At 32.1% G+C, this 23,569-nt stretch overlaps 2 protein-coding genes across 5 annotated transcripts; both read right to left on the bottom strand.

Annotated features, from left to right (window-relative positions):
* Positions 1-3,648: 3,648 nt before the first annotated feature.
* On the bottom strand, positions 3,649-9,458 carry LOC120216066 (IAA-alanine resistance protein 1-like). 3 transcript variants are annotated; one of them, XM_039213586.1, is made up of 12 exons: positions 9,101-9,457; positions 8,105-8,188; positions 7,919-7,968; positions 7,693-7,744; positions 6,374-6,484; positions 5,471-5,516; positions 5,293-5,323; positions 4,803-4,955; positions 4,565-4,672; positions 4,235-4,336; positions 4,110-4,154; positions 3,649-4,013 (listed from the first exon to the last, which is right to left on the bottom strand). In XM_039213586.1, exons 1-12 carry the CDS (start codon positions 9,426-9,428, stop codon positions 3,858-3,860), a joined length of 1,266 nt encoding a protein of 421 aa, XP_039069517.1. In that variant the 5' UTR covers positions 9,429-9,457; the 3' UTR covers positions 3,649-3,857. The 3 variants fall into 3 exon arrangements, with proteins under 3 accessions (XP_039069517.1, XP_039069516.1, XP_039069515.1); XM_039213585.1 differs by having other exon boundaries at positions 5,293-5,516; positions 9,101-9,246; positions 9,277-9,457; XM_039213584.1 differs by having other exon boundaries at positions 5,293-5,516; positions 9,101-9,458.
* A 1,021-nt stretch (positions 9,459-10,479) lies between these two features.
* LOC120216061 (histidine kinase 4-like) lies at positions 10,480-15,785 on the bottom strand. Of its 2 annotated transcripts, none has more exons than XM_039213576.1 (11): positions 14,954-15,785; positions 14,528-14,761; positions 14,245-14,414; positions 13,681-13,899; positions 13,402-13,588; positions 13,267-13,318; positions 12,947-13,176; positions 12,606-12,704; positions 11,815-12,515; positions 11,209-11,697; positions 10,480-11,099 (listed from the first exon to the last, which is right to left on the bottom strand). In XM_039213576.1, exons 1-11 carry the CDS (start codon positions 15,302-15,304, stop codon positions 10,838-10,840), a joined length of 2,994 nt encoding a protein of 997 aa, XP_039069507.1. In that variant the 5' UTR covers positions 15,305-15,785; the 3' UTR covers positions 10,480-10,837. The 2 variants fall into 2 exon arrangements, with proteins under 2 accessions (XP_039069507.1, XP_039069508.1); XM_039213577.1 differs by having other exon boundaries at positions 14,528-14,769; positions 14,954-15,094.
* Positions 15,786-23,569: the final 7,784 nt, after the last annotated feature.

Genomic DNA, 23,569 nt, shown 5'->3' with positions numbered 1-23,569 from the left:
TGAAAGTCATAAGAGTGGCAAGGTAAAAAGAGAAGGAGAGATCAAAATCACTGCTTCCCACGCGTCACCATCCACTTGATTCTCATTAAAATAACAATTTTCTTGGATAATTTCACTTGACTTTGAGTGAGAAGTGAAAACCATCCATCCAAAAAAAAAAAAAAAACTCAGAAATCCCGTGCCTCATGCTTTATGTTGAAGGCCATTTGGCTGATATCTTGAATTGCTTCTTTCTAAACCCAGAATGGATTATATATTGGCTTCAGTCTTTTAACTCGAATCATTACCAAATCAACTTGAATTTTATACTAATAATTTGTTTTTTTCATGGTGATTAGGCGTGTGAGAATTGGCTATCACTGTTAATTTTATAATCTAATCCCATCTATATCATATGATCAAGATGCCTCCTCATATATTCTCTATAATGGATTCTATCGTTCATAATTTATAATTTATAATCATTGTCGGGACCATGCATTGTCTGCATGTGGGATGTCAATTATGTGCCATGTTCTTATGTAGCACTAGATCTAATGTATGACGAAAACAATGGCCTGGAGCCATTGAACCTTTTTCTTCTTTAACATAATAACAATAATAATTATTATTACTATTAATGGTTCAAAAATATCTTCAAACTATTTCAAAAAAGATAATTATATTCTTAATTTTTCATTTAATTGAGTACTTTAATTGATAAAATAAATTAAGTAAATTATTGTCAATAATTTCTAGTGTAAGCGGTTAAAAGCTCTCCATTAACACTATAACTCTGTTCCAAGATTGTAGGCTTATTATCCATTAAAAGCAAAATTCCCCTTCACCTCCCTTAGGTAGAAATTATTCAATCAAAAGTAAGTAAATTCTTTTTTTAATGATCTAATATTATTATTAGGTAGTATTTATTCAGAATTTTTAACTTATTGAACGTACACATACCCTGCAAACTTTATTGCTCGTATCTAGAACATATCAAGATTCTCTTTTACTATTAAAATCACTTATGAATTTATTACCCATTACGAGTAAAACTCCCCTTCTCCCTCTCTTAGGTAGAAATTATTCCACAAAAAAAATTAAATGAATTCATGTTTTTATGGTCCGAGGTGATTATGAGTTAATATTTGTTCAGAACTTTCTTAACTTATTGAAACTGCATACATATCATGCAAACATAAATACTCAAACTCAGAATATCTAGAGAAATCAATATTTTTTTATTGTTAAGGTTGATGGGTTCATTAAGTGAATTCTTTTATTGATGTTGATTATTACTATGTTAATATGTGTATTAACATAGTAATAAAAATTTTATTAATAAGATAGTCAACTTAAAATGATAATATGGCAAAAAAATTATTAAAAAAAGTATTAACATAAAGTTTCAAAAAAACACTATCATATAAAAACATATTAATATTCCTATTATTAACATGAAGTTCAAGTATATAAAACACTATCATATTTTATATTAATATTCTCCATAATTTATTAATTTAAAACATATAAAATATCTTAATAGGATGGACAAAGAGGCATTTATTTACATCGTATTCAATTAAAATATCCTCCCCCTCTTATCCTTTTTTTTCCATTTATAATTTATGTTAATTCCTATACATCAAATCAATTTTTTCTTCTTTAATTTTGTTTAATTGACGATGGTATCGATTTTGATATTGATTATAAATCGTCAATTGTAATTTTTTTTTTATAGTTTTTTAAGAAGAATAATTATATTTTTGTAACATGTTAATCTTTGTTTATCTCTATTTTGTGGCACGTTTTTCTCTGCTTTTTGATAATTTTCGGTCATTTAGCCGTTATTTTTGTTTATCTTTTTTTTAGGGTTGGATTTGACATCACCACGACTGATCAAGATGACGCTTATTTATTATCATGTTGATTTTCCCTGCTTTTGACCATCAAATTGATTTAGATACACGTTTTACGCTCGTGGATAATTTTCTCACCTCGCTTAACTATAATTTATTATTTGTCAGTGAACTTTGTGTCAATGATTATAAAAAAATAACTTAATAATAATTTAATTTACATTTATAATTATACTTATAAAACTTTATTGTGATTCTAAATATTTTTTAATTTTAATAAAACTAACTTCTTTATATTAAAAAAAAAACTACTTGCCTATAATTGACAGCAAAACACCATGATATTCACGCAATATATTTTTATAATTATTATTATAGTATTTCTTTTTCTAAAGTTTGGTTGGCCCGTATTAATCGGTCAGGTGCGTGACATGATTTGAATGTAAGATGTGAAATTTGATTTGTCACCTACCAATCAAATCATTCACCTTATGTTTCTTTTGTGCTCTCCAAATTATTTGAATTAAAATTTTATTTTTTAAAATAAAAATTGACTTGATAATTATCATTTTTTTAATAAAATATTTTTTATATATTACTCTATGGGGGTGTTTGGATTGGGGAATGTGGGATTCCCATGGGGATGGAATCCACATTCCCCCGTTTGGTTAGCCCGGGAATCCTATTCCCGGTAATGTAAGATTACCAATAGTGGATTTTTTGGGGTATATTACCGGGAATGTCATTACCTCCCTTTCCTTAGGTATTGTTGGATTACCGGCGTTTTGGACTAAAATGCCCTTAAATTTTTATTTTTTTTCAAAAATATATTTATTCTGTCATCGAATAATAAAAATTTTACGAATGTTAAATTACAAATTTATCCTTAAATTATTTTAGATTTACAAAAAAAAATCTATAATTAAAATTTTATATAAAGTTCAAGGGTTTAAATAAAATTTTACCCTTTCATTAAACTTTTTTTTATTTTTAATTTTGTAAAAAATATATAAATATTATGAATTTAATTTTTTTAAAGAAAATATATAAATATTTTCCAACTTGTAATATTACACAAATATATAATTAGGATAATTTGGTCAAATATACATTCCAATAATCTTTTATTCCTTTAACCAAACACGGTAATCTTACATTCCTGCTAAGCCAACCAAACACAAAATACAACATTCCCAGTAATGTTATTCCTTGGTAATCTTACATTCCCACTGGTAATCTTATATTCCGTGAACCAAACGCACCCTATATACTTTTTGATCACCGAAATACGTTTTTGACAAAATAAAATATTTTTATTATCATTTACACAGAATTAATTGACTGAACGTCTAACTCCTTGAACTTTTAGGCATCTCGAATGGCCAATCAAACTACGCATTGTAGATTTCTCGATTGGGCTAATCAAATTAGGCAGCGGCGGAACGTATAAAGTCATAAAAAGCAGAAGTAAGAGACAACAGCCTCCGTATACGCAAACGCAACAATATCTTAGAGGGATACAAGTCAAAGATTAAGGACTTATTTGGAAGCCAATTAATGTTTAAGGGTCTATTTAGATGTGATAAAAGTATACGGGTTTATTTACATGAAGTGGCAAAGCTTAAGAACTTGTATACAAAAGGGCTTATTTACATGAAGTGAGAAAGTGCAAGGACTTATTTAGAATACTTGTAAGCATTTCCACTATCATTTTAAAAAAAAAAAGAAGGATCCGTTTAAACTTATTTTCAGACAATATAATGTTACAGGTTAACAAAAAGAAGAGAACATGCAAGAGATGTAGTTTTCAACTGTGGTTTTAGGGTGAGAAATTTGTCCAAAAGTTCAGATAAAGGTGCAAGCTTATCAGCATTTATCCTTCTATCTCCTAATAATGTAGCTTACCCCTCAAAGCCGAGGAACCCGACGTCCGAAGAAAGAGTTGACTCGGTCCTTCCTGCAGGTGCTTCGAGGTCATTTGAACAACACTAAAGTCGTCTCGAATGGTTCTTTTTATTATTATTCTACAAGTGCAATACAAAGGGCAACAGCCATGCCGGATGTTAGTGAGATTAATTGCACTGCAGTGTTTTTCAATGTTGTTTTGCCACTGTTATTCATCTCTGCAAGCACTCCAGCAACGGCAATGTATATAAATCCACCGGCCGTAAATCCCTGCAAGAAAGGAAATAACCAAAGAACACTGTACACTTGAGCCCATGACCAACACGAGTAACTTTATCGAACATGGTTTGCAGGTCTCCCTATTACCTCGACCAAAGATGATTGTCCCGGATCTTGCCCCCAAAGCAAAGCCTACAGGAAAAGCAACAAATTTTTAACCATCCTGCATAGTATTCTAAGTAATTATTGCATTATCTCTGAAGAATACGGACCATAGCAGTTCCTGCTAGTGCCACTAGCGCCGAAAGGAAGTTGAAGAACAGGGCTTTGGAAACACTGAAACCAGATCTTACCAATATACCAAAATCCCCAATCTGCACAGAGGAATAAAACAAGTCATGGGAGTCGAACAATATAACAGGTTATCCCAAAGAAAACAAATTCAAATGAATAGCATAATGATTCTAAGATGTATCTTCAACCCTACATCTTTCCGTTTTCCGTATTGCATGCATATTACCAGACATCAACGTTATTTACAAATTTAAAGGACATCTTTAGAATGGCATAAATTACTCTCATCAAATCAAAGGAACTCAAACCTCTTGGGGAAGCTCATGTGCAAGCAAAAATAAAGTTCTGGACCACCCACCAACAGATCCATGAAGCAAAAACGCACTTCCTAAAGCCATCCCATCTGTAAAATTGTGCTGCAATAGCAACAAAAAAAATCTAATTAAAATTAAATATTTCCACTCAATCAATTATAAGTAAACTGAAAAGAACTGTTAAAGGACAAGAACATTAAATTTCAAAAATACACAGAAAAATTATACTTACAACACCATCAGAGAATAGATTAAGATAGCCAAACACCAGGTTCGATTGTGAATGGGAAGTTTCCTTTTGTACCGAAGTTTTAACACTATTTGCACAGTCATCTGCAGGATCGATATCTGATTTACCGTCACTGGTACCAGCAGAACTCTTTCTCTGTTGGATGAATTTCAAAATAAATATCAATATTGTCACTTGTCATTAGAACTCTTCAGGTGTTCTATGTCAATGTTGTCACTTTTTGTCAAGTTCAACCTTCCTTCTTATAAACAACATAAAGGGATTTAATCTCCAAAATCGGTAATTTATCTTTACAGGTAATAAATGTTTTATACAAGATATAAAAGATAAAGGACAAATTTTATCAGTCAATTAGACGTGTTTGATGGTTCACACACACATATCTACACCTGTGACATAGTCAGCAAACATGTATACCCAATCTCAGTAGTATGCATACAACATAACTCTAACGTAAATATTTAAACCCTACCTTCCGGATTTCTGGCTGAGAAGCTTTATCTGCATTTGAAGAGTCGTCTGATATGTCAGGTTGCAAACTGTTGTCATGAGCAGCAACATCAGCATCATTTTTCAATTTTTTATTGCTCTTGTGATGATGGTGATGAAGGCCATGGCTCCAATCACTGCCCCCTCCAGAGTTTTCTTCGACATATCTGACCAGCTTTTCAACGAGAAGAAAGAGTACAATCCCAGCTGTGACATACAGAAACACCAACATGACAAGAGCCCCAAAATAAGACTAATTTAAGAAGATAGCCTTTTATGAAATCATTTGAATCAAAATACATGTATGTCCGCAAAGTACTATAATATCAACTGTTCCAAAGCAGATAAATGCCTTTTCCACTTTCTAGAGTTACAGATTCCACAGGAAATAATGCAATACAAAAGTTCATAAGATTTTCAAATGACAGGTTTTCAAAATGAAAATGGCTGTCCCTTTTTCCCATATGTATGGGGTAAGGGAGAGGTAAGATAGTAGGCTACCCCCAACACCAGGTTGAGAGCAACTTCCGTAAGAGACCTCCGAATTATGAAATGCCCTCCGTGGGACTCGATCCCACGATCTCAAGGTTAAGAACCTTGTGCTCTACCAACTGAGCTGGATGGTCATTTCATCAGGCTTTCATTAAAAATTAGTTGGCACACGCAAAGATTAATTAAGATGCACACACAAAGACAAAAGAACATATTGAGCAGATCCTAAATGTGCAATATCTCACACTCTCATATTTGCTCAAGTCAGTTTCCTACAAAAACTAACACTTTCAACCAAGCATTATTTCTTTTCAGCAGAGCAACAATTTTTCAACGGATTTCCTTCAGCATTATACAAGTCTAACTGCTTGGAAAACATGGAACACTTGGTTCATGCATCTATGACTATGATATGCATTCGAATTTTCAATAGTGATATTATTGAACAAGAAATTTCTTACATCATTGCAGATATAAAGAAATGATAAGACCAGCCTAGCATGTTTCCCGCATATTCATGTGTATATACACAAATGCACCATCACACACTTTTATTATATATTGCTACTTACCAAGAACGGACAAGCCCACAGAAAGGTCCTTCAAAGAGTGTGCATGCGTATGATCATGTCCAGTATGATCAGGATCCACGTGGTCAGCATGTGAGTGGGAGTGTCCACCACCTGCAGACAGTTTATTAGCAAAAGAATTATCTGGAGTAGCATAATTCAACCAGCAAACGATTGTACAGACTGCCCTTACACTAATTCTGTCAACTTGTTTGGGATCAGAATTAAAGATTTGACTTCTTTTAATAAAATTAATAAAAGCAACAAGGAGAGATATAGAAAGAAAAAGCCTAACAATGATGCTTTGGCTATCAAATCTCCCCATAATTTCACATATTCTATAGGATCACGTTATGATTTTCATGAAAAGAAGAGCTTTGATGCATCATTAAGGTGTTGATGGACATTGGGAGCCTCAGACTAATGCTGAAGACACTTTGGTCCATAAATCTTCTAAGGCTACTCAGGAGTTATAGCTCCAGTTGCAATTGCAGTTGTAGGCCTTTTTGTTTGGATAGGATAATAAGGTAACTAGCATTTGCACAAACATACCAAAGTCACTGTCCTTTGGGAACATGTTTTATGTGAAGTCATATTAAGGAGACATCAATCTTTGATTATTTTACATTTACCCCCTCCCCTGAATCAAGAATGCAAAACATCCCTTTTTCAACAACCATTGGATCATTAAAACATCGAAAGCATGAAGCGCGTATATTGCTTGTGAAAGGCAAGCAGTAGCCAGGAAGTTCAAATAGCATCCCTGTAATTGAACACCCAAAACCACCAAATGGTTTCCAGATTTAACTAAATTCTGTGGCCTCCCTTGTCAAGACATACTCAACTATGTAAAAGATGTAAATGCAAAATAAATCTCTCACTGACTGTCAAGGAACTTGAAGTATATTGATTATATTGATCCTAGAACTATAACTCATGTATTAAAAAGCCTTAGAATATACCACAAAAGCCATGGCTATAACGATGTGTTGTTTGATAAACCAAAAATTAAAGAATTGAATTTAAGTTATAAAATATATTTGGTTTACTACTTAAAATTACATAATATAATTAGACTATTTGATTGATAAATGTAAACTTTTAAACATTTCACGTTATTTTAAACAAAGACAAATTTGAACGTAAAAATATTAATCGAAAAATATTTTCCATTAAGTGAGAAATAGCTCCATATCTATTTATCATTTTCCACACTTCTTTTATAGAAAAATATATATCAGATGATTTTTATTATGAATTATCAAATGTTTTTAAAAAATTAAATCAACTGATTATAAGTTTATACATGAGCAAAATCATACCAAACGAAAGTGGCAACTGGTGAAGAAAAGCATCTCCCAACATAGCTCCTGCCTGTAATATCAACATACAACAAAATGTTGAAAACTATTTGAGAGAGAGATATAGCATTGAATATTGCTCAACCCAGAAGTACAAGAAATTATATTGTTGAAGTATTCAACAGATGTTATCTTCAAAATATTTACTTAAAATTTCATGTCAGATAAAAGGTTTGAAGAATCTAACCCCAAATAAAGCCAGGGAATCAACGATCGCCTTGGATGGTTTTCCTTGTACTGCAATAAATAATTAAATTTTGAGCTCCATTATCAGGAATAATATCTTTAACGGGAAAAGAAAAAAATCAATTCAGCAGAAAATAAATCTGAAGTGAAGACCAAATATATAAATGATCATGCTTCAAAAACTTACTGAATATCACAGGTAAAATAATCAGGCAAATAAGGGAAGCCAAGCTTACTAAAAGCGAACATCCCAATGCAAGTAACCAAAGGCCTGCAAAAAAAGTCTAAATAAGGCTGAAATCTCATACCAGAATTGCATCAATTATGTGAACTTGACACTTGTTGGATGTTGAACAACAAAAATGCAAAAATCAAGGGGATAGCAGCTTTCCAGTGGAGTGCATAACTCCAACATGACAAGCAATCAGAACCGAAAAACAAAATCCAACAGCATCATACCAACTGCCAGAAAACAGAGTGCATATTGCCCCAGGGACAAATGACTAAATGAGTAAATGGTAAGTGTTAGAAGCTTATACTGAGTGATTAAACCCGGAATTCCAAGCTGATTCTAGCACCTCACCCATAACCAACTGACATGTAGTGGAAGCTTAAACCCTTAACCCATAGCAACTAATCGATACAACATCCAAGCCTAAAACCAGCTACAAACCAGATCTCATTATCGACTTTTCTGCTACAAGCGCATACACCAGATGAATTACACGCTGTAGGCCAGTGCAATCTATTTTTAAAGAGGGAACTCTGCCCAGTGGGCACCTCAAATGAAATTCAATACTACAACTTGATTAAAACTGCTATCCTAATCTCATAACTTGCCACTAATTTAGAGCTGTACGACAACCATCCTTTTCCTTCACATTCAGTCACACCAAACATTTTAGGAAATCAGAATAAACTAAACAATATTACATAAAGTGTTCTACTTCCAAAATATATCTCTAGATTAGCGGATATCCAAGGCTGGTTAATCAGTGGGTAACTATAATCAAGCTGATTTAAGTCGATAAAATGAAGATCACAGATTTAGAAGAAAAGCTTTTCACTCAGAGCTTAAGTCAAACTCCATAAAGCTTTCACCTTTTCCACTCAAACTCAACTTAAGAAGACGTCAAATGTAATGCAAAGCAGACTTAAAAACGTAAGTTTCATTTATAATTACCTGAATCGGAGAGCTTGTGATGATCATGATCGTGATCATCCCGGTATGGCCCAAATCCGTACAATTTCATGTCTTCCTCCTCGGCCAACTCCTCCGGTAACATCATCTTCTTCCTCTCTTCCTCCGCCTGGCGGTGCTGATGATGGCCACGATCATTGTTATGGGAATTATGATGGTGGTGGTCATGCCCATGTCCGTGATCACAATGGTGATGATGCCCATGGTCACCGTGCGCCGGCGACATACCGTACCCACTCCCGACACACAGATCCAAACTCACAAAAACCAAAACCACCACCAAAAAGATCGGTGTTTTCTCAAACCCCATTTTCTTCCCTTCCAATTTCTTTAAATCCACCTTTTGATGGCTTTTTCTAGCGAAATTGAAAACAAAAAGACTTCAGATTGGAAAGCAAAAGAGAAGAACGAAAACAGCAAGAAATTGGGGGGAGGAAAGAATAGACACCCAAACTAAGAACGGCGTTTGCAAGTGCCTTCAATGGTGATGAAACAAGCAATGACTAAAAAAACCAGGATTAGGGCTACTATGATGCCGAAGGTTACTACATCCATTTTATGTGTGTACCACTTAACGAGATAAACCTTAGCTTTCCATTTTTGCAAGTAAAAATTAAATATTTTATGCATATCTCCGACGGACGAAATTAAAATGATAAATCTTTTTTTATATACCAATTTTGACACTTTTTATTGCGGAATTATTATTAGAATGGCACGATGACAACATAATAATAGGGATAATATTGTAATTATAAAAAATATTTTGATGGATCACGGTAAATAGATTTGGTGAGTAATGAAAAGCGGGAACTACTGCGATAAAAGACTAGGGTAAATTATCCATTTAGTATCTAAATTATCAATTTTAGTTCGTTTTAATACTTAGATTTTTTATTTTTTTTAAAATTACACCTTATTTAATTTTTATTTCATTTTAATATCAGTCATTAAAACTTTCTCGCGTTTAGTATTTACACTATCAATTTTGATAAATTTTAGTACCTAAACTTTCATTTTTTTTTTCAAAACTTAATGTTAAATTTTAGAACGGATACTAAAATGAAATAAAAACCAAACTTTAGATATAATTTAAAAAGAATTAAATACTAAAACAGACCAAAATTAATAGTTTAAGTACTAATCATGTAATTTACCCTAAAAATATTAAAATGAGCCTTTTGTAATAAAAAGCCTAATTTAAGGTGCAAGGTAAAAATGTAATAATTACGAAAAAAAAAACATATTGAACTAATATTTTGTTATAAATTATGTGCAACTATAAAACATATTAGAAATTTTAATTTTCAGTCACATAGTATATTTTATATTTGAAAACACAAAGTTGATACAAAAAAAAATCATAAAAATCAAAACTCCATTTACGTGCACAAGTTCTCAAAGTCCCAGGAGAAAATCAAAGCATCCCCTTCGTAAAGATCTATACAAACCCATAGGGATGTAGTTTCCTGTGGTAGTATAATACTCGAATTCGAATCCAATTAAAAATCGAAGTTCGGATTAGAAATGATTGCCCTAACACTCGTGTGATTTTGATGCAGTCGAGAATTCTCGGGAACTTGTGCGATCTATATGCAGTGTTTTAAACCAAAATGCACCGGCAGGATTGGGAAAAAAGTTAGCCGAAAATGTCCGGCCTGATCGTATCCTTTGGTTTTGGTTGTGTTCGCTTTTCCGATGTGGGTGCAAGGTGTTCGGCTACGAGTCCGAGATCGGTTGGACTTTGAAGAATTTGGCTACTGCCTGGTAGAGATTTTCTTCCTCAAAGGGCTTTGTGACATATCCATCCATCCCACATCTAAGGCACTCGTCATAGGTGGCCTGAAGTACATCAGCCGTCATAGCTAATATCGGGACATGCAACTCGCCTTTCCGGGCCGGCCCTTTGTCTATGCCGCCTCCATTCATTTGTTCGTTTGCTTGACTCTCCGTCATTCGAATCCGACGTGTTGCCTCGAACCTGAAATAAAAGTTCAGGATATTCTATGACAAACATATAAACACTTCTTTCACCCTTTAGTTTCAGTATTTTGATCGTCGAGAAAGATATAATATACATAATTACGTACCCGTCCATTTCCGGCATCTGAATGTCCATGAAGCATGCGTCGAAAGAGTGCGGAATCTGAAGCAGTTTTAGGGCAACTTTTCCACTCTCGGCACATTCCACGGCAGCTCCAAACTTCTTCAATGCACCAGCAGCAACTCTCCGGTTTACCATATTGTCATCGACTACTAATATTTTCTTTCCACAAAGTAAGCTCCGAAGAGATCCATTCGGCATGTCTTTTACCGCCTGCCTCTTCGTACCGATCCCGAGCACCTGTTGAAGACATGCAGCCACCATACTTGCCCTCATAGGTTTCAAAATCGTAGTGTCTGCAAAACCGGCTGCCTTTGCTTTCTCAAGCTCAGCATTAGTAATATTTGTCGCAAGAAGAATCATTTTAGGTAACTTAAACGCATGTCCATTCAACATCCGTAAGCTCGAACCGCCATCCTCTCCGGAAAGCCATAAATCATTCTCGACGAGAATTATATCCGGCTGGATTTTACTTCTGCAATATTCAACTAAGTTAGAACATTATATTAGTGTAGAAAGTGTCGTATTTGGGATCAAGGAGAGCATTCTCTTCGATAAGATTTTCACGATTCTAAGCAGGAATTCAACTTACACGCATGAAGAGCTGTTCTTCCCACATGCAGAAACTGCTATCTTTACACTACTTGCAACCTCAGCGAGTATACCAAGTCTCTTCAAGTGGTATCGAGTTACGGCAGCTCTAACCGGTTTTCCGTCAACTACTATTGCTTTCAATCCTCGGAAACTAGAAGGAAGATCGTTTTTCATATCATTAAAAGAAACTTTTTTACATATCCCAAAATCTGCAGCGAACGAGAATGTGCTTCCGACTTGTGGCCGGCTAATGAAGCTTATGTGACCACCCATTAGCTCAACCAAACACTTGGTAATGCTCAAGCCTATACCCGTCCCACCGTAATTTCTCGAAGTTGAACTATCTGCCTGCATAAACGGCATGAAAACCCTGTCCTGGGCAATTAAAGGGATCCCGATACCCGTATCTTCTACGGATACCATCAAAGTGACACTCTGAGAAGTTTCACCAGGAACCGTCATGTTTATCGAGGCATCGTATCGCGATTCATCGTAGGAAACTAAATGCTTGAAGGAATCCCAACTGTTCCGCTCATCAGCTGCTTCATAACCACTCAAGGTTGTAAACTGGTGTGCACCTGATATCGGCACACCATCATCCAACCGACCATTCAAACAAGTTTCAGCTTTTGCATCGACTGCAGGCTTTGTGTTTTCCGCGAGATGAACTTTAACAAATATGTGTCCTCGTTCTGTAAACTGTCAATCACGATAAAAATGAAAACTCGGACCAACATTGATATATACCACCGAGTGCCAAAATGAGTAATGATAAAGCAACCAACTTACTTTAACAGAGTTCCCAACAAGATTCGTAATAATCTGTCGGAATCTTCCTGGATCTCCCATAACCATTTCCGGAACTTTATCGGAAACAAAGACTGCCAACTTCAGTACCCGAACAATTACACCGTATTCGAGCCATTGTATGCATCAGGAACATCACCATTTGTAGATGTCAACAATCCATCAAAATAGAGGAGAACAGAACAAAAGAATGCACCGAGTTAGTTCAAGCATTTATAAACCATAAGGTTTTTCCTTCTCTTATCATAGGCATCCACTGCCTATAGGAACTAAATAAACCGAAAAATTAAGCATTAGATTTTCCTTCTCCCATCTAGAATTACCTCAACACCTTTGCTCCTAGACTTCTCGGAAAATAAAGACAGCACATCATCCAGGATAGATCGAAGGTTGAAGGGGACGGATTCCATCTCCAATTTTCCAGCTTCGATTTTGGCCCGATCAAGCACCTCGTTTATCAATGTTATCAGTGCCTTTCCACAGACTTGCGCGGTCTGAGCATAATCCCTTTGAGTTGAACCTAAATCCGTATCCAAAAGCAAAGCAAGCATCCCTGCAACCACTCAAAAAGTCACCAAAAATTGCTGCTTAAAATCAGTTAATGCCTATATTTCAAAGAGAACTTGAGATATCCGGGACATACCGAGGATACCATTCATGGGAGTCCTAATTTCATGAGAAACTGTTGCTAAAAACTGCAACAAGATCACTTCGTAATTAGTTTTAGCTTGGAAATTAGTACTCAACAATGTGCTGATAGATATACTTAAAAACATACCTGCGATTTGGCAACATCCGCAGCTTCGGCTCGAACCTTCAGTTCTTGCATTTCATGGAAATCGTCTTCAACTTTAACAATGTGTATAGCGGCACCATATAAGATATAACCAACTAATAAGCATATCACAAAGAATAAGAAAGCTGTGGTCAGCGCCGTCCACGATGTAGGTGCCTTCTGATGATATCTGCTCGTAAAAGCCGATGACTGAGCCACTTACAAAATCAACGGCTTTCATTCCGTAAACCTCATGAATAACTAACCAGTTTTTTCACTCACCTACATATCATTGTATGCTTCCTGAACGGATCTCCGAAATCGAGCTTGCTTTCATACAACAGAGCCAAGTCACCATCTTGATTTTGGTGGCCATACATGATCAGGTGATCGGAAGAGTTAGTAATGTCATATACATTCACTAGAATCGCTTGATTTCCAGCAAGTTGCCCGAGCAGATTCTCCACCAGAGACTCCACATCAAAGGCTCCACCGAGGTATCTGTGTTACAAGTTATTTTTTATGCATAAAGAAATGAACTAACATAAACAATTAGCCCTGTTTTTTTAAGCAAAAACTATGAAGAACTGTACATTTTTCGGAATTACGTATCTACCTTCGAATAACTAACTCCATCAGCGTTGATAACACTAACAAAAGTCTAAACCCCTTTTTTCCCCATTCGAAGTGTTCATTCTAATACAATTGCATTTGATATAGACTACAAACTTTTCTTATAATCACTCTCAAAGTATCTAATGTCACCGTTTTTCAGTTTGATCAATAGATTTCAAAACTATGTCGAATATATTCACTAACTCTAGTATGCAAAAGCCTACGATTTACCCCGCAGTTGCTTTGATGCGCTCTTCTACAGTCGGCCTTGTTGGGAGCTTGGATTTGTAAACGGGCAAAGTCAACACAACACCGAGATGATGGGAACCGAGAAGCCTGAAGGGGCTAGTTAGGACAGCTTTCCCAGTAGCCCTAGCCCTTAAGATGTTTTCCCTGTCTTCCTGCACAAAGCAACACGGACAATGTGATTCGAATCTAATACCGAATTTAAATATCAAACTAAAGGTAAAAATCTTAGAACTTATAAGCAGGTTGTATATAGAAAACCACATACATCCCCAGACATCATATCGATCGATTCGATATAGGAAACGGTTTCTTGAGAGAGTATCACCGCAGCATACTCGTCTCGAGCAGGAGAAGGCTCCCTCTGCATCGTCTTTATTGTCCAGCCATGCTGCCTCTGGAATTCCTCCCTCTCCGAGTGCGCTACTCTTTCAGCATAGGCCACCCCACTCAGCAATGGCCTCTCGAACGCAGTTCTTGCCGTGTACTCAGCAAAAGTCTCCTGCATTTCTTGCACACAAAAAAAAAACCAAAGTGCACAATCAAAAACAGCAATAATCCAAAGCTTCCATTTTTAGTATTCTAAAACTCAACAATATGAACTAAAAGAACATAAGATCATCTACAAAGGGGTTTTTTTTCTTCTGAAACTTAAATAGAAATTTCCAAATTTATATGAACAAGAAGGCTCAACCTGATCAATAGCAGATGGATTCTTGTAGTAATGAAAAGTGGAAATAAGGATGGCCAAGGCATGGACATGGTTAACACTAACACTGAATTGATCTTGCAACATCCTTGCCCTCTCATCACACATGCTACTCAACACCTCTTTCCTCCTGACTTTGTTGTCAGCGTCCATTTTTTTGTAGATCCAAGTGCTCAAAAAGGCCATCACCATTACCCAAAGCAAAAGAAATTTGGGCAACCAAGCCCTGTTGGCCTGAATAAATGTGTACCCTCTTTTGCTCCCCATTTGTTCATTCACTTTGACAGCCACCGAGTGCTGCTGCTGCTGCTGCCTCTGTTGCAGCTTTAGACCCATTACCACAAACCTACTAAACCACTAATCTCAACTTGTTCTTTCTTCTTCCTTTGACACCAACTCCATGTTTGAGCTTGAACAAAGAAATGAACTCTTAAGAATTAGAAGGGGAAGATTTTTCTGTTCTCAGACATAAGCATGGCTCTCAAAAGATGTAAAAGAACAGCTCAAACTCCAAAGATTTCTCACTGCCAATAATAAAAAAGGGTTCTTTTTTCCTTTCTTCTTCTCTGGTGCCAATATAAAAAAATGGGATTTTTTACAGGGAAACAACACTAATCATGTTTCCTTCCGAGCGTGAAAGGTGTTTGAGGCAACCAAGAGAAAGAAGAGCACGTTCACAGACAGTTCACTGTTTTCTTTCAATATTAAAATCAAATTCTGCAGATTGACCAGCAAGCACTCACAGCAAAGCACAACAAAGCAAATACCAGAAAGAACAGGGAACTAAAGATAAAGATCTTTGGAGGAAGAAATGGGGTCATTTGAAATGATATTACAGATACAGTACATTGAATAAATATTTTACATACACAACCATCCAGTGTTCTTTTTTTTTTTCTTGGCAAAAATTAAAAAATATATATATTGCGGTTTTTTAACTCTGAAAATTAATTTAATATAATTTTTTATTAATATTTTTCGTGTTCGACTAATGTTAACCTGTCGATTCACAGTACTAACGTATCAATCCGTGCGTTATATTTTACTTAATAGTTTAGCACATCTATTATATTGTCATCACGTTATCAATTATAATAGATTATCGTATTAACATCGTAAATTATCATGTTAATACAATAAATTATTATGATCACACTATAACGATTAATAACGGAAAAATATTGGCTAAAATATCACATTAAATTTATTTTATAAATTAAAAAACCACGTTAAAAATAATCCTGATTGTATTAAATTTTTTAAAGTTGAGAGACCTCCTCCTATGACTTTTACTTTTTTTTTTCTCTAGTCGTCCTTTGATCTGTGCGGTGTGGCTTCCTTTCTCTTATTTTACTATTTTTTTATAATTTTAATTTAATTTAAAACAAATTTATTATGTATCCAGATTTCTTCATCAACTGAATCGAATTTCTTGGATTTTTTGCAGATACGCTGTTGTCTCCCTCTAAGACTAACTCTTCTCTTCAAACTTTTAAAATTATTTATCGCAAACCCATTAAATAATTATTTATATTATGTTTTTATTGGGAGGTTAGAGTTCATTGAAGAAATCGTGAAGTGGGGATTATATATATATATATATGAAGTGGGAATTGACTTCAAAGGGTTTACATTCAACATGTGATTTGATTGTGTTTCTGATTTCTTTGAAATATAAATTTATGGGTTCCCATTTTTTATTTCTTTCTCTTTTTATTGCGTTCAACGTTTAATTTTATAAATAAATATTATAATATTAAATTAATTATTTAATATTCGAACACTAAACTAAATAATTTCAAAAAGATTGATACATATCGAGTCGATGCATAAATAAAATTGTTCTAACTTAAAATTTTTAAATAATTAATTATTTTTATTACTAAAATATTTTAATATATTCTAAGGGTGCGTTTGGTTCACGGAATGGAAGATTACCAGTGGAAATGTAAGATTACCAGTGAGAATGTAAGATTACCAGGGAATAGGATTACTGAGAATGTTGTATTTTGTGTTTGATTGTCTTAGCAGGAATGTAAGATTACCGTGTTTGGTTAAAGGAATAAAAGATTATTGGAATGTATATTTGACCAAATTATCCTTATTATATATTTATAAAATATTTATATATTTTCTTTAAAAAATTAAATTCATAAAATTTATATAATTTTTTTACAAAATTAAAAATATAAAAAGGTTTGTAAAATTTTATTTTAACCCCTGAACTTTATATAAAATTTTAATTATAGATTTTTTTTTGTAAATCTAAAATAGTTTAAGGATAAATTTATAGTTTAACCTTCGTAGAATTTTTATTATTCAATGACAGAAAAATGATATTTAAAAAAAATTAAGGGCATTTTAGTCTAAAACATTGAGAATAAAACAATATCTAAGGAAATGAAGGTAATGACATTCCCGATAATATATCCTAAAAAATTCACTATTAATAATCTTATATTACTGGGAATGAGATTCTCGAGTTAACCAAACGGATGAATCTCACATTCTCCATCCAAACACCCCAAGTAGTAGCTATATCATATAATATAATTAAGATAAAATAAAAAATGCTTTGAGGGTCTAAAAATCAGCATCACATATCTTTTAGAAAATGACATGCGACAAGCCACAGATTTCATTCCCTTTTTTGACATTAATACCCTTTCCTTTATCACTCTATTGTCAACTTTGCCCTTTAACATTTTGACCAAAACTTTTTATAAAGTTTTCTCTCTCTCTCTCTCTCTCTCTCTCTCTCTCTCTCTCTCTCTATATATATATATATATATATATATTTAATTTAAAGACTATCCAATTTCATTATCCATTAAATGATTGCTCGAATCAAATTTTCGTATTAATTATATATGGTAAAACAATTATTATTATTATTTGAAGATTTAGGTTCGAATATCATAAATATTAAAGATGTAAGCGTTTAATGTTAAAAAGTTGAAAGTTATGTTTGAATAAATATTGTCTTGCAGTTATTTCATATTAATAAAAAATTGTAATAATTTTTTTATTTGTTTATTTGTATAACATACTTAATAGTTTTTTCATATTTTAAAATGATATTTAATAAGTTTGAAATAAAAAGTTTAAGCATATTAAATATGTTTAAAATTTAAAAATTTAAACGTTTTTATTTTCCATTGTATTTTTCCTAAAAAATAAAACTATTTAATATTCACACTCCTATGGTTTAATTATTATACAACGTAACTTTCTTTTTGTTAGTTGTACCTAAAACCCAATTTGAAAAATAATATTTTTAAATATATAAATGCTAAGCTGGCTCCGATTTTTAATTAATGAATTTATTTGTTTTACATGTGAAAATTAAATTGGGATTTAAATAAGGTTTAAACTAAACAAAATGTTTAAATTATGTTATTTTTTAGGTATCTAAATTTTTTATGAAACTCGGGTCATTTGTTTAACTGAAAACATTTTTTGAAAAATATTTTTTTTTTTGTAAAATGAATTATATTTTTTGAAAAATATTTTACGTATTTGAAAGAGGTCGTGTAAATTATTTTTCACTTGTTGATGAATATTTTAGAAATTATTAAAATAAAAATATAATATTTTATATTATTATAGTATAATTGATTACATTATTATAATATTAAAAATATTAATAAAAATGTTTTAAATACTTTAATAAATATTATTTTTATCAAAAGTATATTAAAATATTATATTAATAATACATATATAAAATAAAATTATTTTGAGAATTTATTATTTGAAGTGAAAATTTTAAAAAATAACTTACAGAAAATCAGACTGTAAGTCATTTTTCAAAAAAAATGTAAAAAGAAATTATATTAACCAGACAAATGTTTTTGCATTGACCAAGTAGTTTTCCTCCAACCAAACATTGGAAAATAATAAAAATGTTTTCCAGAAAATGTTTTACGTAAAACAAACAAACCCTAGGTATTTAAACTACTATATATAATCATTTTAAGTACTTTAATTACTTAATGGTCAAAATAAGTCCCTTAATTATATTTCTTTTTTGCTTTAAGTCCCTAAAATATTTTTTTATCAAAACAAAAATCTAATTTTGTATGACGTATCAACATCTTATTGGTAAAAAAAAATTAACTGAAATATATTAAAACTTAAACTAATTAAATATAACCTTTTAAGTACTAAATTTGACCCAAAAAACAATTTAAATACCTAAAACAAAAAATAGTTTAGTTACTTGTAATAAGTGTATCACTTTTAAATAAAGTCACCTTAAACTAACATAAAATCTAACTCAAATCTTTACACGGCATGCATATATTATAGAATTTAAATTAATACAAAACTTCACTTAATCTACACGTAATATAAACATACGATGAGACGACACACTGAGGGCAATTTATAACGGAGGTCTTCCACGGAAGCTGCTCTCAACCTGACGTTGGGGGCAGCCTACTACCCTACCTCCCCTTATCCCATTACATATGGGAACAGGGTCAACTAATTATAAGACGACACACACTCCAATTGGTAACTAAAACTTAGGTTAAAATGTATATGAACGTAACTAAAGTAAAACTCTATCGCAACGTTTTAATAAAAAAACACCACTAAAAGTATTATTTTGTGATGTTTGGGGTTTAAACGCCGCTATATGTTTAAAATCAGTGACGTTTATTCTCAAAACGCCACTAAAAACGCCGCAATAGAACTGTTTTGCTTATGTGTCATTTTTAATAGACATAAATCGATATAAAGCTGGACTCAAATTCATATTTAGTATTTAAATACAATAAAACTTAAGATATTAAGATTTGAATATTTTAATTTCATCATTAAATCAATACTTCATTAACACTTGTTTATGCTTATTAATATTACTTTAAACCCATTAATTCACAAACCTTTATGAGCATGCAGCAATAGCTATGGGTTTTCCTTTCACAAATTTAGGCTTCTCGTTGACTTGGAAAGTTTATTTTATGTAAAAACATTTGCTGCCCACTCGAAGTGTGTTCGTGTCGGCCATATGGGGGTGCTGCTCAAAGCTTTTCATACCCATAATTTTCTATAAACAACATAAAATGTGGGTAAAGTACACTGAAGAACACTCGATAATGTTTGAATAATCATTCTAATTATATCTTTAAATAATGATTTTATAATTTAACACTGTCTAAATGTTTAATATTTTTTTTACAAATTCATATCTTTGATCATAATTATATCATGTTTGATCATATCATAAAATAATAATTTTGTTTAAAATATGTAAATCTCACATCATATCATAAAAACAAACACAAGTCTTGAAGTCTTAAACCAGTGGGGTTATAAGCTTTATCAAATCTGTCTTGTTGGAAGAGATTAATGATCTCGTAATTAATTAGTGTTATGATTTTATTTTGATTAATGATTTGTTTATCAAGCCGTAATTGGCGGGGGGATATGCATTGCGGAATTGCGGTGGCAATTGGCATTGATTGCCTACCTATATGATATGCTCACTCGAGTCTTGGCCTCAATGATTGGACCCTTTTAATAAAAATTAGGGTAAAGTACACAAATGATCCTCCAACTACATGACATTGCTTTGTTAGTCCTCTTACTATTAAAAGTTATAGAATAACCATATGATTATAGGGCGTTAATTTGTTGAGTCCCTCGACTATTAAAAGTTACAAGATTGTCACCCGACTAATCATTATGTTCCAAACTCATCATTTTTTGTTAAAAATGATGATAGTCTAAACTGGATGCTAACATATTGTCTGAGATGTGATAATCATTTGAGATTACATGATCAAATTTTATTATATCTCACACAACATGTTAACATCCAACTCGGATTGTCTTTAATTTTTAACGAAAAATGACACAAATTTGGAACATAATGAATAGTCAAACAACCATTTTGTAAGTTTTAATAGCCGAAATACTCAACAAAGCAATTCTTATTGTCAGGGACCACTTTATAACTTTTGATAGTCGAGAGACTCAATAAAATAACATCCTATAATCGAGGACTATTTATGTATTTGACCCTAAAAATAAATCACCAATCTCGGAAGATTAATCTTTACGAAATTATAACAATATTCCCGTCGACGTTTTTGTAGACTAAAATTGAATCCATGCTTAAATAAATATTTTTTTCAGTTTCTTCTTGGTCCAAAAAATTATTTTATTTTGAAATATAATAAAAATATAATAAAATTATTTATCCAAACATATTCATAGTTATATTCTTATTGAGGGGAGTTTATACTAGGGATGGGAATGAGTCGGGTTTTTAGTTCAATCGACCCGACTCTAGAATAAGGAGTCCTCCACCCGAGACTCAATCCGACCCGACCAAAACAAATTTTTACCTGACTTGATATATAACTTAAAAACCCGACCCGAAATAATAAAAAAATATTTTTATTTAATAAAAATAGTGATTTAATTGAAAAAATAATATATAGAGAGGTATTATTGTAATTATTCCTGAATATTTAAAGTAACATTATATGTTTTTTTCAGATCGAGTAGGGTATTTTTCACCTTAAATCCGAACCCGACCCGGACATCACATTAAAAAAACCGAGTGACCTCAATTTTTTTTTAAATCCGACCCAATCGGGTTGGGTCGAGTCGGAACCCGTCGGTTCGGGTCTCATGCCCATACCTAGTTTAGACTCTTTTTTCCTCATTTTGGGAATATATGTAAGCAGATTAAGTGAATAACTATTTTAAATTATTGATTCCTTATAATAAAATTATTTTTTGAATAATTTTATGATCGATAATTTGAATTGTTGCTCAAGGGAGCTAGGGAGAGGACAAATGAGAATATTGGCATCGAGTGGCTTAAAACAATGTAGGAGACAATATCTTCAAATCATTCATAAACATTTTGTAATTTAGTAGAATAAATCATGTACTATAAGATTCCAAAATAAAATAATACAATAATATCGAATAAAATATTATAGGCAATTTACATAAATTAATTAAGGAAATTATTATTATTTTTAGAGTTTTATGGGCGGGTGAGAATTTATTATAGAGGGGTTAAAATTATTTTTTATTTTAAATAAATATAATTTTTTTAATTGAAGGGCCTGATAATTTTTTATTTATTTTCAAAAATTTATATTTTTTTAATATTAATTGATATTTTAAAAAATATTTGAGGGACCCATAGATCGTAGGATATTTAAGTGTTAATTATCAAATGATTGAGTAAAAATAAAACATTATGAATTTAAGTTAATATAAAAGTAATTTAGACCAAGTGACCCACGACTCCCTTCGGTCCCAATTTGCTTTGCTATGTTAATATAAAAATAATATAAATTTAAGTTAATATAAAAGTAATTTGGTCCCAAGCGTCCATTAGTAAAAAATAAATATATTAAATTAAAATAGAATTAGTCCTTAACCAAATAGTGACATGTGGTACTAGTGACACATGACATCATTCGAATGTATGATTAAATTTATTTTATTTTATTAAAAGTGAGATTAAATTGAAAGAATATATAAATAACACATATCAAATGTGTGATTATACTAAAATATTTAACTGCCACATCATATCATCTGTTAACTGTTAATTATGTATTAATTAAATAAAAATGAAAATAATTATAAATTACTTTTCAAAATCAATGGAAAAAAATTGACAAAACATAAACCTAAGTTATAATAGTGTAATTAACGAAGACAAACAATGCTGCTGGATTCATGGACTCTATGCCCTTGACCAGAACAAAATTTGGGTTATTTATTAGAAGCCTATTGTACAAAAGTTATGGGTTGGTCACACTGAAACATTTCAAAAGTCCAATCTCATCCGACCCGACCCGAGCAAGACAGGGAGGGTCAGGTGATTTTGGACCACACTTGTTAATGTCTTAATTAAAGACACGTGTCAATTTTCCACCCCTAGTTGTCAGATCCTATGCTTTTAACAATTCGCTAAAATAGCCCCTCAAAGACTTGGTCACCTCCAATCAAACAATAACCTTATATTTCTACTTTAATAATTAACGTCCAATCTTAAAAGTTGTATCTACACGAATCGAACAATACCAGTTATCGATAAAATGATTATTCTTATTAGAGGTATTGAGTTTAAATATAATATTCGTAAAAATATTTTAACGTTAATTATTAAATATTAAAAATTATTTAAATAAATATTATTTTATGATCGTTATAAATTAATAAAAAAAATTAAACTTGTATTATTTAATTATTATATATAATAGGAAGAAAAACAATAAAAAAATTTGGAGTTCAAATTAATGAGAAATATCATATGCCACTCCCACAAGCAAAAGGATAATGTTCTCTTTACAACTCTTATCTTCTTTGGCTTCTTTATCACTGCTTTTTAATTCACTGTTCTTTTCCTATTCACAAAATAAATATTCAAGCATAGCCTCCCATCAACGATAGTGTAACTATTTTTTAATACTTTATAATTCTTAATATAAATTTAGAAGTTTTATCCTATAATAATTAACTAATTATATAATTAATTGCTCAATAACAAATTCAGTGTTACAAGAAGTTATTCATATGATTATTGGAAAAATAATTTTCGAAGAAAAAGTATGGGCT

This window comes from Hibiscus syriacus, unplaced genomic scaffold (assembly GCF_006381635.1).
Source record: "Hibiscus syriacus cultivar Baekdansim isolate YM2019G1 unplaced genomic scaffold, ASM638163v2 tig00110156_pilon, whole genome shotgun sequence".
Taxonomy (NCBI): domain Eukaryota; kingdom Viridiplantae; phylum Streptophyta; class Magnoliopsida; order Malvales; family Malvaceae; genus Hibiscus; species Hibiscus syriacus.
Note: the sequence above shows the minus strand (reverse complement) of the source record. Positions and strands in the feature narration are given on the sequence as shown.

Coding starts and splice junctions, on each gene's coding strand:
- LOC120216066 (XM_039213584.1), bottom strand. CDS start 9,428: ATGGGGTTTGAGAAAACACCGATCTTTTTGGTGGTGGTTTTGGTTTTT. Junction 6,485..7,692: donor CCAGTTGCCACTTTCGTTTG/GTATGATTTTGC, acceptor AACTGTCTGCAG/GTGGTGGACACTCCCACTCA. Junction 4,014..4,109: donor GACAATCATCTTTGGTCGAG/GTAATAGGGAGA, acceptor CCTTTCTTGCAG/GGATTTACGGCCGGTGGATT.
- LOC120216061 (XM_039213576.1), bottom strand. CDS start 15,304: ATGGGTCTAAAGCTGCAACAGAGGCAGCAGCAGCAGCAGCACTCGGTG. Junction 14,762..14,953: donor ATCCATCTGCTATTGATCAG/GTTGAGCCTTCT, acceptor CAAGAAATGCAG/GAGACTTTTGCTGAGTACAC. Junction 14,415..14,527: donor TCGATATGATGTCTGGGGAT/GTATGTGGTTTT, acceptor TGCTTTGTGCAG/GAAGACAGGGAAAACATCTT.